The 15,425-nt window shown below is 50.3% G+C and overlaps 6 protein-coding genes across 6 annotated transcripts; 4 read left to right on the forward strand and 2 right to left on the reverse strand.

The window, feature by feature from the left end:
- Positions 1 to 1,001: 1,001 nt before the first annotated feature.
- On the forward strand, positions 1,002 to 3,058 carry N7498_000483 (Maltose permease; the record flags this gene model as incomplete). Its single annotated transcript, XM_058447546.1, has 9 exons — positions 1,002 to 1,142; positions 1,204 to 1,318; positions 1,372 to 1,547; positions 1,612 to 2,056; positions 2,128 to 2,396; positions 2,453 to 2,557; positions 2,613 to 2,668; positions 2,729 to 2,929; positions 2,980 to 3,058. The coding sequence occupies 9 exons, from the start codon at positions 1,002 to 1,004 to the stop codon at positions 3,056 to 3,058; spliced, it is 1,587 nt and encodes a 528-aa protein (XP_058312957.1).
- A 214-nt stretch (positions 3,059 to 3,272) lies between these two features.
- N7498_000484 (uncharacterized protein) lies at positions 3,273 to 4,881 on the reverse strand (the record flags this gene model as incomplete). Its single annotated transcript, XM_058447547.1, has 7 exons — positions 3,273 to 3,459; positions 3,507 to 3,838; positions 3,895 to 4,045; positions 4,107 to 4,243; positions 4,283 to 4,622; positions 4,670 to 4,760; positions 4,809 to 4,881. The coding sequence occupies 7 exons, from the start codon at positions 4,879 to 4,881 to the stop codon at positions 3,273 to 3,275; spliced, it is 1,311 nt and encodes a 436-aa protein (XP_058312958.1).
- A 577-nt stretch (positions 4,882 to 5,458) lies between these two features.
- Positions 5,459 to 6,630, forward strand: N7498_000485 (Short-chain dehydrogenase; the record flags this gene model as incomplete). Its single annotated transcript, XM_058447548.1, has 4 exons — positions 5,459 to 5,546; positions 5,601 to 6,260; positions 6,307 to 6,441; positions 6,494 to 6,630. The coding sequence occupies 4 exons, from the start codon at positions 5,459 to 5,461 to the stop codon at positions 6,628 to 6,630; spliced, it is 1,020 nt and encodes a 339-aa protein (XP_058312959.1).
- A 693-nt stretch (positions 6,631 to 7,323) lies between these two features.
- On the forward strand, positions 7,324 to 9,199 carry N7498_000486 (putative MFS transporter; the record flags this gene model as incomplete). The annotated part of the gene is made up of 3 exons (XM_058447549.1): positions 7,324 to 8,152; positions 8,208 to 8,463; positions 8,521 to 9,199. The coding sequence occupies 3 exons, from the start codon at positions 7,324 to 7,326 to the stop codon at positions 9,197 to 9,199; spliced, it is 1,764 nt and encodes a 587-aa protein (XP_058312960.1).
- A 345-nt stretch (positions 9,200 to 9,544) lies between these two features.
- Positions 9,545 to 11,890, forward strand: N7498_000487 (putative C6 transcription factor; the record flags this gene model as incomplete). The annotated part of the gene is made up of 4 exons (XM_058447550.1): positions 9,545 to 9,664; positions 9,716 to 9,810; positions 9,875 to 10,574; positions 10,625 to 11,890. The coding sequence occupies 4 exons, from the start codon at positions 9,545 to 9,547 to the stop codon at positions 11,888 to 11,890; spliced, it is 2,181 nt and encodes a 726-aa protein (XP_058312961.1).
- Positions 11,891 to 11,907: 17 nt separating this feature from the next.
- N7498_000488 (uncharacterized protein) lies at positions 11,908 to 14,672 on the reverse strand (the record flags this gene model as incomplete). The annotated part of the gene is made up of 5 exons (XM_058447551.1): positions 11,908 to 12,173; positions 12,225 to 12,425; positions 12,475 to 12,728; positions 12,777 to 13,199; positions 13,258 to 14,672. 5 exons carry the CDS (start codon positions 14,670 to 14,672, stop codon positions 11,908 to 11,910), a joined length of 2,559 nt encoding a protein of 852 aa, XP_058312962.1.
- Between the last annotated feature and the right edge of the window lie 753 nt (positions 14,673 to 15,425).

The following is a 15,425-nucleotide window of genomic DNA, read 5'->3' on the forward strand; positions in this document are numbered from 1 at the left end:
GAAAATGGACGCGGAAGTGAAGCCGTTATGAAGACGACGAGACACGATATTGGACGTTGATTGATACCATCTTTGAGCCGATTTTTTTTTTTTTTTTTTCCTTTTTTAATGAATTTCCTAAAGCTCCTCGATGGAATTTTGCTTTGGAATTGATGTTATTTATCCCTATAGCGCATGGCTTCAGAGAGCCGAACTTGATACACGACAGAGTAGGACCCCGCTGGATCCCCATCATATACCCCCCGGCTACTGTAGCCTTCAAACGTATAACTAGATCGTGCTGAACGAATTCAGGCTAGACTATCCTCGAATTTCCCGGTTTCTGGTGAAAGACAAAGCGTTACGGGCCCGCTTCTCCACATTTTGCAAGCTGATCTTCCCCACCCCCAAATAAATACCATCACTTGGCCTACGCTAAAAGCATCTAAAGTACGTAGCGCTTTATCCACCAGCGAGTGGCGCACGACCAGATCTCTATCCAGACCAGTCCAAGACCACGCGACTGCCGGAAACAGGGGCCCAGTCTCGCCGAAGAAGAGTCAAACTCTCCAGAGACAGCCTTAGCTCGCCGCCACGGTGCCCCCGGCAGTGAACATGGGGTTTTAACACCCGAAGCTCAAAGAGCAGTGAGGAGTCATTGCTTAGCGTGCGCTGCACCCCCTACTTCGGTTATATCTATCCACCAATCAATCCACCGGAGACATACAACCCTTCCCCACGGGGTATACTCAGCGTAAATCATGGGGTTGCAAGAGCTAGACTTCTACATCCCTGCAGAGTCAGGTCCGACTCCGCATAGCCCCACACACGAATGGGGAGCTCGAGGATGTGCCAAACGCTGGCCGGCTAGTTTTGCAATCCTCCTATAACCCCTGGAGGTGCTACACCACCGGAGAGCCTATAATCCCCAGATCTATCAGGCCGAATCGTGATAGCGTGGTATTCATTAATATGAGCTTTAATCTTGCTTCGGATCAGAGACTAGGCAGATAAATTACAGCATGGCGGATAGTCAGAAGAATGGCCTTCGGCTGCATTGGAAGTCGTTGGCGGCTTGTTCGTTGATTTCTATGTCACCATTTCAGTATGGTGTTGATTTTACGCTGATTGGAGGTTTTCAGGCCATGATTGGGTTTTTGAAGGTGAGTACTTAGTCTTTTCGCTTTGGTTCTGTCTAGACAACAGATCTAATGGTGTTCCTAGATATTCGGAGAGAAGTCTGATAAAACCTCACTGGGCTGGAATATCTCTTACGAGCGCCAGCAATTGATATCATCATTGATGACTCTCGGTGCCTTTGTGGGCTCATGCTCTGCAGGTAGGATACCTCACACTACCGTGGGATTTGACATGGTAACTGAGAGACACTAGGACCCGTTGCAACATTCATTGGCCGCAAGACCGCTCTTTATATCGCAGTTCTCTTGATCTATGTTGCCAACATCACAATGATGACTACGGACACTATTGCTGGTCTCTACGCTGGCCGTTTGGTTATCGGACTGGGAAACGGGTTTCTAATGACGTTTTCACAGCTCTACATTCAGGTAACTGACCTCCATATTAAACATCTCAATACAGGAAAGAAAGATATTGACCCAGCTTATACAGGAATGCTCACCAGCCCGATACCGAGCGCTAATGCTGGGCGGCTTCCAATTCTGGACCTCCTTCGGCTCCCTCATCGGAACGATCGTCGACAACTTTACAGCTAAGATAGACGGCAAAAACAGCTACATCATTCCTCTCGGCATAGTATATATCATTCCCGCATTCCTATGCGCTGGCATGCTTTTCATCCCCGAGTCTCCACGCTGGCTGCTACAGCATAACAAGCCCGAGGAAGCTCGCAAGGCCTTGGTGTGGCTGAGACCGGATCGGGAGACCGTGGATAAGGAGATGGAGGATATCCAGCATGCAATTGAGCTGGAGCAAGACCTGGCTCATGGTACTTCGGTTTGGGATATGTTTGCGAATCCCGTTGATCGCCGCAGGACGATCTTGGCTGTTGCTGCTGTGAGTACTCAGGCTGCTTCTGGGGCTATGTATATGATTGGTGAGTATGGAAGCTATGGAAGCTATGGATCGAAAGAATTGCTTTGAATGAAGCTAATGATTTTCCAACAGCTTATGGAACGTACTTCTTCGAAATAGCCAATGTCGGCAACGCCTTTGAGAACAGTTGCATTCTCACCGCGGTGGGCGTGGTGGCTATCTTGCTCAACATCGCCGTGGTGACCAGGATTGGTCGCCGGAGGCTCTTTTTGACAGTTGGACTTGTCTTTTGTGGCTTCAGTCAGCTCATCGTAGCCGCGATCTATACGGTTCACCCCGGAACTGAGTCGACGGGTAAGGCGATTATTGGACTATCCGTGGCTTTTATTTTTGGCTACAATGTGAGTGAATAACAGCCGATGTTGTCCTTATTTAGCGGCTCTGACTTGGAATCCAGGGAATGATCTCAACCTATGCGTGGGTATCGGGTGGTGAGCTCCCATCTCAACGACTTCGATCCTATACATTTGGTCTAGCAGCAGCAGTTGGGTTCTTGGGAGCTGTAAGTTTACAGCGCACGCTACTCTGGAATAGCAAATACTGACATTTGTTTCTAGTGGCTAACCACGTTCACGGCGCCATATTTCATCAACCCCGACTCACTGAACTGGGGGTAAGGATACCCCAAACCCTCCTTACAAACACGAGGCCTCGACTAACAATTGAATCCAAGACCAAAATACGGCTACATATGGTTTCCATCTTGTCTCATATCAGCGGCGTTTATCTTCTTCTTCCTCCCAGAAGTCAAAGGCCGCACGCTCGAGGAAATTGATGAAATGGCAGGTCACATTCTCGTAGTAGCTTCTCTGTCTATGCTAACGTTATATCTCAGTTCGAGCAACGACTTCCTGCGCGCAAATTTGCTTCTTATGTATGCGTTGGCCCGGCGGCACTAGAGGCTAAGCTTAAGGAGTCACGTAGTTTGAGTGAGGATGCGGGTATCAGAGAATCTGGTGATTCGGAGAAGGTTACTACGGAGGTTATTGAGAGGACGGCCTGAAACAGGCTGGATGCAAGAGATAACGAAGAGATATTTTGGAAGCCAAACTTGTCCATCATGACATGTTTGTCGTAGTGACTAGGAAGATACTTGCTCAATTGAATTTGTACTTGCCGCTTCAGACTGTGCACTCTCATACATTAGGCTTGATCTGCCATCTTATTCAAAAAAGAAAAGCAGCCAAATCCAATAATTAAGCACCTGGACATTCAATCTAATTCACCTCAACCAATTTCCCAAATCTCTCCTCCGCATTCTTCTCTGCATCAAATCGAAAGATCCAATCCTCCCTCGGAAGCTGAATAGACTCAGGATCCTTGGCAACCTTATCCCAATCCGCCTTATGCCACATATCCCTCGTAGTCTCACCCGTCTTCTGAACCGCTCTCACACGCTCATATCTGTGACATGTCAGGACGCGCCAAAATTGCAAATTGGACCAGCATACCGAATATCTTGATAAGCCCGCACGGAGGCTGGCACATTAGCCTTGCCGCCTCGTTTCAGACAAACACCCAGCACGACTCCATCCTCCATCGCCTGCGTCGCCCCCTGGGCAGACGTGGGAAGGAAAGGGTGCGCAGCATCGCCGAGGAGCGCGATTCGGCCGTGGTCGCTTACCCACCGAGGAAGGGGGTCTCGGTATACGAGTTTCCAGTCGACGATTGAGGGGGTCTTTTCCACGATTGCTTTGCAGATTGGGTCCCAGCCTTCGATTACTTTGTATACATCTTCGAGGTTTCCGGGAAAGGACCATGATTCTTCGATGTCGGCTTCGTCCTGTTTGAGATTTGGTTAATTGGCTACTTAGATCCTGATGTGAGTGGATCGCGGACCTTGTGCGTCAAGACCCAGCAACAGTCCTGACCGTTCTTTACGGTGGAGAACAGAAAGTGTACATCGGGTCCGATCCAGCCGTTGAAGGTATCGCCATTCTCGCAGAAATGCTTCGTGCGTGGGTCGCGGATCATATCCTTGTTGGAGAACCTGGTTGGAGTTCAGCTGTAAGCCCGTGCTATGTGAATATTAACTCTGAATCTGAACTCACCATGCTCGGAATACAGCATATCCACTGGATTTGGGCTTGTCATAATAGCCTAAAACTAGTTCTCGGGCCTTGGAGCGGACACCGTCTGCACCGACGACTAGATCCGCGGTGATCTGAAGAGATGTCAGCACCACCCACTATGTGCGCACGTATAGCAGGAGACAGGTGGAACTCACTTTCTGGCCGCTTTCAAGCACAATCCCTGCCTGATTCTCGTCCTCAAAATACTCAGTGACTCTCTGGCCAAGATGAATCGGAATGCCCAACTCATCCTTGGCATAGTTGAAGACAATGGTGTGCAGTTCGCCTCGATGGCCGTTGAAGACAGGCGCAGTCGGATCGTACTTATGAGGTAGCTGTGTATGAACGAGCTCACCCGTCCATTTATGGATTTTGAAGCCGTGGTGTTCCAAATTGATGCTAAGAGGTCTTAGGCGTTCTGCAACATCACCGTCGGACCAGCGACGAAAGATTCGACCCGCGTTGGGACCAAATGAGATGATATCTCCCAGGGATCTGAGCTCTGGGATTGAAACTGTGAGTCTCTTGGTTTCATGGATTACCGTCCGTGGTAGTCACCTGGAAATGATTCATATATTTCCACACCGTGTCCTTGGCGGTGACACTCGATTGCAGCAGTTAACCCGCCAAATCCTATCATTTCTCAGTGACATGAATTAAGAAGGCCAACAGGCTACATACCAGCACCGACCACAACCACCTTGATCCCCGTCGGCTTGACCGGGTCGCCATTCGCAGTTTCCGAGACCGTCATGATATGCAGGCTGATGTACGTGAAAAGAATAATCGCAACTGATTGAAGAGTCAGGCGTGTTCTAAACTCGACAAGCCCCGTTTAAACCCGATGACGGCATGAAAGATGTTATATCTCAGACCTCTGGAATAACCCCGAGATTCCACCGGGTCAGTCGAACCTCAACTGCCGACGACCATACTCAAAAGAGAACTGAAGCAGGGCTCGGTCGCTTCTGCCGCTTCTCGAGACCAATGAAAGTCCATAGTTCAGATCGAAGAGGGACAAGTGGAGAGCACTCTTGCGGGGCCCGGGGTGTGAGCCAAGTTGAATCTAGATTGCAACGCCCCGCACCCCCGCAAACACTAGTGTCATCTGCCATTTTTTGTGTTTAGGCAAATCGATGTAGAGTAGTTTGGGACTGCCGGTTGAAATGCTCTTGCTTGTGGGGCTCGAGATAGAGTGAAATGGGCTATTGCGGGGCTTCCGCCGAAGGCTGCGGCACTCGGGGTGGTAGCATAGATGCGGGTGAAAGCCAATGGATACAACAAATCTAAGAGAATGACCAAATAGACTAAGAGCAACCTTGGAAGACGAAATGGCTACATCTCATCCCGAGTATAACGAGAAGACTTCGGCGACAGATGTCGCCAGTGCATTTGCCAGTCAAATTCACAACAAGATTGGTGAGTTAAACAGTGATCCCTGCAAACACGAGTCATGCAATTAACAGGCCACAGTGGTAATTACCGGAGTTGGCCCCAATAGCCTGGGCGAAGCTCTTGCCCTGGCAATAGGAGGCCAGAAGCCCTCAAAATTGATCTTAGCATCACGCACGGAAGCCAAACTCCTCGAAGTTGCCGAGAAGGTCCAAAAACTCTCGCCTAATGTTTCAGTTGAAGCTGTGGTATTGAACCTGGCTTCTCAGAAATCCGTTCATACAGCTGCGTCAAAGATCCAGAGCCTAGTCGACCGAGTCGACACCCTGATTAACAATGCGGGCATGATGGTCCTAGACCGACAAACCACAGAGGAAGGGATCGAAGTCCAGTTTGGAACGAATCATATTGGTCATTTTCTATTTACCAATCTGCTCATGCCGCAGTTGAAAAATGCCGCCAAAGTCTCTGGGCCGGGTTTGACTCGCATTATCAACGTTACTAGTGCTGGACATCGTCTGTCTCCAATTCGCTTCCATGACTATAACTTTGAAGGGAAGAAAGTTCCCATTGAAGAGAGACCGCCCGAGGGACTGCCTCCCATGTTCAGCCCTTCGGCCGAAGGATATAACGGATGGCTGGCGTACGGACAGTCCAAAGCGGCCAATATATTGTTCACGGTGTACTTGTCTCAACACTTGGCAAATTCTGGAATAGTCTCGTATAGTGTTCATCCCGGATGTAAGTTGGTCCCTGTTCTGCTTGAACAATACTGACAATGGGTTAGCAATCTGGACTGGGTTGAGCCGGGATCTTGACGATGCCGGATACGAGACTATATCGAAAACGAGCAACGTTTGGAAGAATGCCGACCAGGGTGCAGCGACTATGCTTGTGGCGGCTTATGACCCTGCACTGGCTGGTATGAATCACGCAAGGGCTTTTTCTAGCTCACTTTGGCTAACATGAATTAGCTGTATCCGATCCATCAGCCATATATTTAAGCGATTGTCAGTTCGCAAAGACTGCACCGCATGCGGTCAATGCGGATTCCGCTGAACGGCTATTCCGTCTCAGCGAGGAACTAGTTGGAATCAAGTTTGCGCTGTAATATCACGACCTATCGGCAATATCGGACGCTCCGATACATAAAAAGCCTGCTCAGGGCAGAGTCTAGTTTGTGACCGGGATATCAATCCTAGCAAGCTAGTCCAAGCCAATGCATATTTATTCACCGCTCCATCTCGCAGTCTCATAAATTCTAGAATCAAACGGACCTGTCACTGTCGCATGGACATCTCCGCTATGACTAAAACGGCCATCCGATCGGAGGTCCGATGTGGCGGATCCACCCGCAGGTTTTGCAGCGCCAACCGCAGTGACGATGACGCGGAATTGACCCGACGCCCACCGGTAGAGAATTGGGACAAGATGGAGGGCTTTTCGAGCCCGTCGGAGAAATATCCGACTTTACTCTTGTTCGTGCGGCGACAGTCTCCAATCGATGCTCAGGATAAGTTGCCGATGAGCCGGATCGCACTAAGCACCGTTACATGGGGAAAAAAATCACCTTTTGTCCCTGATTGTTATTATATGAGCCGGTCTCCACCTCCACATGGACATTTCAAAGCCGTCATCTTGTCGCATGTATACCTTTGAGATTAAAGTTTAGGCGAGCGTTCTTTGCTCCCATGTGTCGCAAGCAAGTTGCGTACTTTGAAATCTCAGTGATGTGCCTTGCTGCCTTTACACAACTTCAAGATATTAAGATAAGTCGCCCTGGACTTGTCCGTGCAAAATCAGCATGAATCGACAACGTGAGGCCGAAAAGGCTCTTCACGACCAGACCAATATCCTACCGTTCGCACAATTGATGGTGGTGTTTACTGGCCTAGCAATCTCACTGCTGATCACTATGGTTGATCAAAATGGAATCAGTGTCACATTACCCACGATTGCCCGCGATCTTGGAGCCCAAGATACCATCTCCTGGGCTGGTACATCGTCCCTGATCGCTAATACAATGTTTACGGTACTCTACGGCCGATTATCAGATATTTTCGGTCGGAAAATCGTCTACATTTCAGCTCTGTGCTTACTGTGCGTTGCCGATTTGCTCTGCGGCCTCTCCCAAAGCCCGGCCATGTTCTACGTATTCCGCGGCCTGGCCGGTGTGGCCGGTGGCGGCGTCACATCTTTAACGATGATCATCGTCTCAGATATCGTCACACTCGAAAAGCGTGGCAAGTACCAGGGCATTCTCGGTGCATCTCTCGGCTTGGGAAATATTATCGGTCCGTTCCTGGCTTCTGCATTTATCATGCGGTCAACGTGGCGAGGCTTCTTCTGGCTGATCTCGCCCTTGGCTGCATGCTCTGCCGTCGTGGGATACTTCCTTATCCCGAATAATGCTCGCAAGGAGGGATTTCGAAATAATATACGCCGGATTGATTGGTTCGGCTCGCTGGCTTCCTCTATTGGAATCATCTTCATTTTGATTCCCATTTCTGGAGGCGGGTCGTATTTCACGTGGGATTCTCCGATGGTGATTAGTATGCTTGTCATTGGAGGATGTTCCTTCATTGCCTTCTTTTTCATCGAGTGGAAGGTGGCTGCTCTTCCAATGCTTCCAAGTACGTTTTCCTTCCTTTGTATTTGGCCAACTACTTTTGCTAACTTGAGTTATAGTCCATTTTTTCAAGAACAAGGTGATCTCGGCATTGTTCCTGCAGAGTTTTCTCCTGGGAGCTGTTTACCAGTCCTATCTCTACTACCTGCCGCTTTACTACCAGAATGGGCGTGGCTGGTCGCCCGTCGTCTCCGCATCGTTAACTGCTCCCATGGTGGCTTGCCAGTCGATCGCGTCTGTGTGCTCTGGCCAATATATTTCTCGACTCAAGCGTTATGGAGAGATCATCTGGGTTGGATTTGGGCTATGGACTCTGTAAGTGCGATCCGGCCGACTTATACCTGTGCAATGGGATTCTAACTGTAGTAACAGGGGCACCGGCTTGACGCTTCTCTTCGGCCCTCATACCCACCCAGCCGTCATCGCAGTATGTGTCGCCATCACCGGCACAGGAATCGGTTTTACATTCCAACCCACTCTCGTTGCACTGCAGGCACACTGCACCAAATCCCAGAGAGCCATATCCATATCCAATCGAAACTTCTTCCGTTGCATGGGTGGTGCTTGCGGTCTCGCTATTTCAGCCGCCATCTTGCAGGCAACCCTGCGCTCGAACCTCCCAACTGAATTCGCCTACCTGACAAAATCATCCTACACACTCCCCTCACGGTCAACTCTCACCGATTCCCAGTGGTCGGAGATCCTCTCCGCCTACTCCAAGGCCTCGCACTCTGTCTTCATTCTACAAGTTCCGCTCATCGGTGTTTGTTTCCTCGCTTGCTGCTTTGTTCGCGACCGAGGCCTCGAGCGACCGAAAGAGCCCGAGGAGATCGAGGAGGAGAAGCGAAAGGCAGAGGCTGAGAGGGACGCGGAGGCGGCTCTTCCCGAGTCACAGCCTGAAGAGACGGAGACTCCCCAGTCTGCCGACGCAATTGAGAAGCGGCATTCTACGTCCACACTCGCGGGGTCTTCTATGCCCCCCTCGCGTGCTGAACCGCGATTGGCGAACGTGGAAGAGAAGAAAAGCACCGAACACAAAATAGACGACTGAACAGGAAGGTTACACAGGGGCTTGATTAGCGTTTCATTTTGCATCTTCATTTGCATTTCTAGTTATACCTGCATGGCGTTTGATACCAAAAGTATATATTGCATTTCGAATAGATATGGCATGAGTCTAATATACCCCTAATATCAACAATACCACTCCATGGATAGGGAAATCATCATTGTATGGCGTAGTTGAGGGTGACACATAAATGTCTTGGCGTTCGCTCGGCTTCCCGTAGACTTTCGCCGAGGTCTTCTTCTTTCACATTCCCCCGATACTGCACCATCAGAGAATAGGGTGACGTGATGTACTCTTGCGTGGCCTTTTAAATTTCTGCCACCAAACATGTATGCGCTTGGACAAAGCACGGGGTCTTCCAGACAGACCAGTCCGGCGTCCAGGGACTACAACCCCCGGAAGCGCGGGAGAACGGCATGTACCCGCTGCAAGACGAGAAAGCAAAGAGTGTGTTTGCCCACGAGGATCAACTTGAAGTTCTGAGTCTGACTGATGCAGTGCGACAACGAGTATCCAACATGCTCCAACTGCCAGAAGGCGGGGGTCTCATGTGACAAGTCGAGCGTGCGAGAAGATACTGATCGCGAGAACGAGTGAGTTCTCTAAACTCTTCTGCCTCTTGGCATATCCGGAGCAGATTTTTGACTTGTGATTCAGTTATACACGCGCCCTCGAAGAGCGGGTGGCGTTTCTCGAGGGTAAACTTGGTCGAGAGCCGATCTCCAGCCAGAATTCCGGGACGCATGTCGGGGGCTCGGTATGGTCGCCCCAAGGAGGCCGAGCAACACCCCAGACAGCAGCGTCCGGTCTCGAGACCAATCCAATAGGCGAGATTGTCGGCCTTCTTGCCTTGAGTTCCTCTGAAGCACCCGCCTACGTGGGCTCCAGCTCTGGCCTCTCCTTAGCCGCCAACCTAGGCGAAATGGTCCAGACTAGCGTATGGAACCAATTTATCTCCAGAATGCACGAGCAGCAGGCTGTCTCATCTACTGGCTCTATTCCAAACCCTGCCGGAGTGACAGCCGGAACAACGCAACCCGGAAGCAGCGCTCGAATCCGAGATCGGCCTAAGAGAATGGAAGAGCTTTTACCAGTTAATGTGGAGCCTCCAACTGATGAAATGGGATCGAAGATTCTTGATACTTACTTTAAACGACTTCATTCTCGGTACCCCTTTTTGGACCGTCGTCAGATGTGGCAGCTTCATGAGGAGAGGTGGCGGCTGTACAAGACCAAGCGTGAAGAGCTATCACAGGCTGATCGATTCGCCATTTTCAAGCTCAACATGGTTTATGCGATTGGCGCTACTATGCTCAAATTGAGCGATACTGGAAAGTATTCATATGCTGCACCCGAGGTAATTCCCCATCTTTCTAGATATCAATGGCTAGCTGCTGACGGCTTCAGCGATACTACGCATCCGCATTACAATATGTAACCACGATGTGTGAAGCTCGTTCCATTGAAAACATTGAAGCAATGGTTCTTCTTGTGGTATATCATCTCCGCACTGCTTCCAGTCACGGAATGTGGTACATGATCGGACTGGCCATGCGCACTGCAATCGACCTCGGTCTTCATCGAAAGGCAAACGAGATCAATATGGACCCATTCACCGCTCAAATGCGAAGGCGGTTATTTTGGGTAGTCTATTACCTAGAGCGAGTCGTCTCAATGTCCCTCGGACGCCCATTCAGCATCTCCGATCGCCACATCGACCTTGACCTCCCATTAGACGTGGACGACGACATCCAAGATCCCGCCCTCCTCACAGCGCCCCAACCCCATAGCAAACCAACCTCCCTCACATTCGCAATCTACCTTTTCAAACTCCGCCGCATCGACTCGCGCATCCAACACAAGATCTACCGTGCTGACCGACCCCTTTCATCCCTCCGTCTAAAAATGGACCCCCTATACCTCGAACTCGAAGAGTGGAAAGAATCCGCCCTTTTACGCTTCAGCGGCGCAGACCTCGACTACCCCATGCTCCACTACAACCGTGCCGTCAGACTATTAATCCAACCATTCCTCCCCCTCCTCCCAATCACAGACCCATACTATCACATTTGCCTCCGCGCCGCTGGTGAAATCTGCCAATCTCACAAGCGCCTCCACCAAACCCTAGAATATGGCCACTCATTCCTCGCCGTACAAACCGTCTTCATGGCGGGCATCACCCTCCTCTACGCAGTATGGACACACACAGAACAAGTCTGGTCCGTCCGAATGAGCAACGACATCCGCGCCTGCTCAACAGTTCTCTTCGTAATGGGCGAGCGAGCAGCCTGGGTAAAAAAATACCGCGACGCATTCGAGCTCCTGGTCAACGCCGCGATGGAAAAGCTGCAAGGCAACGAAACAGTCCGGAACGCAAACATGGCAGAGCTCATGACTGCCCAACACGGCGGCGTCTCGCTCAACACAGCCGTGCCTGGCATGTCTGCCGGCGAGAAATTCCCTCCTGCGAACCCGACTGGGTTGGCTCCTGATACGGGAAGTACGTATCCGGCGGATGATACAGATCATGCGGTTAGGATGGCGTTGCAGCTTGCACCGTGGATAGATCAGGACCAGAGTGATCCGTTGTGGATGCCTGACTTTGAGACTTTGGAGAATTTGTCGGGGACGTTTTGGAGTCATGCTGATACGACGCTTTTTGATGCATTGTGAATAAACCGCTAACTAGATTATAATATGTCTGGGACATCTGAGAACCAGCTTGCTAGGTCTGGAAGGTCGAATCTTCCTAAGAATCCGAATTCCTCTTGTCCTAGTCCTGTGTCTTCCCAGCTCATGAATGGGTTGATTGGAGCGTTGAGCTCTGTATCACGAGGAGGTTGTTCATCTGGGTGTCCTGCAGGTTGAGAAGGGAATTCAGGATCGGACGGCCGGTTGCCTTTTCGCTGTGTTTGGCTCGGAAGTAGGGACGTAATGTCTTCATTTCGACCCGGACCTGGTCTCATTAGTTTCTGACAAGCATGAATCCCGTAGGTGGTCGACATACCAGTGTAGTTCTGAACAATATGCTGGTGTGTAACTTTCAAGAACTGCAGCGAGTTCCGCGCAGAAACACTAAACACGGACATGACAGAGAGAATCTCTTCGCACTTGCGCCAGCTCTCGTCGACAGTGTGGGCGTCGATTTGGTCGAGGATCGAGCGACAGGAATATGACATGATCAGGACAAAACCAGCCGTTGAAGTATCTTTTGCGGATTAGTTTAGTTGACCTCCTTCAGGGTAGTGTTCACTGACAGAAGCCGTTGTACCACCATGCATCTGTTAGAGATGTCCTATATGTCTCGTAGACGAGAGAGACTAGCTCCACGGCGGCTGTAACGCATGCAGCTGCGCAGTTTACGGACATGGAGGAGTAGATGATGTTTTTATCGGGGCGGGCTGTGTTCTTGTTTGTATCCTGGCCGGACTGTCTGCTCAAACCTAGGCGTTCTTCGGAACACAGTTGTGTGAACATGGGGCGGAAAAGGAGGAGGCGAAGGTGGATGAATCTGAGAGCATGAGTATTTCTAAAAATGTAAGGTTTGTGGAAGAGGTACCTTGCACGTAGGACATTCCGCTGTCGCTGGAAAATCGACCCTTGATAAGTGTTCGGGCTGGGTAGCGGATTGGCATTTGTCCAATTGAGAACAGAAGGAATGTTCGACTCGTAGCCGGAAAGCTTATCATCAAGCTCCATGATAACATCTAGGCTTTTGTGCTTGAGGCCTCTGGGCGACATGGGGCGGTGGTGATGCGAACTGGACTGCCATGCATTGTAGATCTCTGACAGGATCGACTCGAGAATTTTGTATAGCTCGATAGTCGAGACGTAGAATGTCATGTACCCATGTCTGTGATCACATGGTTGTCCGCTGAGCTCGCATGGATCGTCTTCTTGTGACTCGGGTCTCATTCCAGGGAGCGGGACGGGGGAGATATGAGAAGTCATGCTTGGTCTGCCGTAGGTCATGCTCACGATCCTGGATTTGTTTAGTAGGTTTCTCTGTAGGAATTTGAGAAAAATGATGGGGCACATACATGTCCATTATAACACAGCCGTGCCAAGTGCGTCGCCGTATCTCCCTCTCCAATGGCTTGATAGATCGCTGTGATGCTTCTTCGTGCAGACCAAGGCCCTGAGCAACCCGACAGGCAACACCTATACTATTCCAGCATCGATTTGGGTAAGGAGTGCTTTGAAGTAGGATCGCAATGATAAGAAGTGTCTGCACCACTCCGATGGTCCCACAATCCAAAAGATCAAGACCAACAAACCGTTTGGCCCGAAGGAAGAATGTGTACACAGCTGCTTCGCGCTCAGTAGCAGGGATGTCTGAAAAATGACAACCCAAACCAAAGATAGCATTGAGGGCACAGTGGAAAACAATCGATTGAGGACCCGAATCAAAGGAGCCACCAAGCCCGATATTGAGTTCAGGAAGTTCAGGTTTCGGCCACTTACTCGAGCCCCAAAGATTCTCATATGCCTGTTCGAAACTCGGGCGATGGAAGAAAGGATATAGACAATGGACTCGTTCCCAATAACACTCAAGCAGGTGATCTGCCAGAGCTCGAGGGGGCAGAGAAAAGTCATCGAATTGGAGGCCTAGAGTTGGGACATTGCAGTCTTTCCAAAGGCCCGTGTCTCCATTGGAAGCATCAGGTGCATCGCTTTCGATGCGTCTTAGAGCTTGTAAGTAGGTTTGGATAGGCATAGAATCTCTTGCAAGGCGCATGAAGGATGCTGCAGACGAGTTTCCGTAGTATTGTTCTTGAGGCGAATCGGTGTTTTCGTCCTCGGCGACTGATATTGCGCCCATGGCTGTGACATTGCCGTGGGGGTTGACTGACGGGGAAGAGTAGACATTGGAAGACATTTGGAGAGCATCATATGAACCCAGAGTTCCACGCGGCGTGGTGCCTTCATATTCGGAAGGCCTCCTGCTTGGCTGAGATGGCTGCACGGGAGCTGTGTTTCTAAGTGGTGGTAGGATCGTCCCGGGAGAGAGGGACGCTAAGGATGGACGAGGGACCCCAGTAAGCTCAGGAGTCAAACCAAGCCCAAGAAGGCCCTCCACAGCAACAGATGTTCTAGACTCTATATTCGAGACGTCTCCACCGGGCTGAGGCTCTTGGATATCGTCAAGCCGCATGTCTCCATCACCGATGCTGTGGGGCGCAGGCGGGATAGCAACTCCATTTTGGGAGCAGATCTGTTCAAGATCTCGAATCCGACCGTGGAGAATCTTCAGATACTCGTCATTACTGGCCGAACGAGCATTCTCAATTTTGTAGACGCATCGATCGATCGGATAGGATCGCCGCGCGCAAGGCCCACATATCGGCTTCGAGCCGTCACACCGGACTTTCTTTTCTCGGCATGATTCACATGCCAGCGCAGTTTTGCGCCGGCGGGGAGTGTCTCGATTGGAAGTTCGATGCCTTGAAGACATGGTTGTAATGGAAATTGCGAGTCTTTAGCTCATTTGCTTTCCCGCTTCATGCCGAGGCAATGAGAGACATCAACCAAGTCCGAGTGATAAAAGGGCCACGTACGGCATATGAGCCACCTTTTTCAGAAAAAATATTCATCGAATGCGGGGTAGCCAAGAATAGTGGCATATGCTAGCCCCATTGATTGTCTTCAGCTGGATAACACATGTGTGTTGGGGAAGAAAGAGTCGCCAACGCGATGTCCGGAACGCACCCGAAGCCATCACGTGACACTGCGATGAACACATGTCAAGAATCACGGAGTGGAAGTAATGGAACAGGATTGGACGGAACAGAAATAAGCTCATGAGCATACGAGATGCACCCCAGGATTGGGCTACGGTCGCATGAACACCATACCTGATCCAGTAAACACGATGCAGCTGAGCATGTGCACGTTCGGAATGCACCCGGCCCGCATAGTAAAAACCGGGTGCATGCCGGAGTTGACGTATGATGGCGGCCTAGAATCTCGCAAGCCCTCCCCAAGTGATATCAAAATAAGGGATCGACAGTCTCAACAACGCGTTTTTGGGCATTAGGCGCCGGTGTTTCCGGCAGTACTTATTTTTTAGTATCGCTTGTCTCCAAAGAATATAGATGACCTCTTATGACCACAAGACAAGATACTACAATCCCCCAACTGAACGATTTCCTCCTCCCAACTACCACTAAACGGCAAATGGGAATATTCTGTCTCCTTGAAACCCAAA

The sequence above is a fragment of the Penicillium cinerascens genome (genome assembly GCF_028974065.1).
Source record: "Penicillium cinerascens strain IBT 15544 chromosome Unknown contig_16_segment0_segment0, whole genome shotgun sequence".
NCBI lineage: Eukaryota > Fungi > Ascomycota > Eurotiomycetes > Eurotiales > Aspergillaceae > Penicillium > Penicillium cinerascens.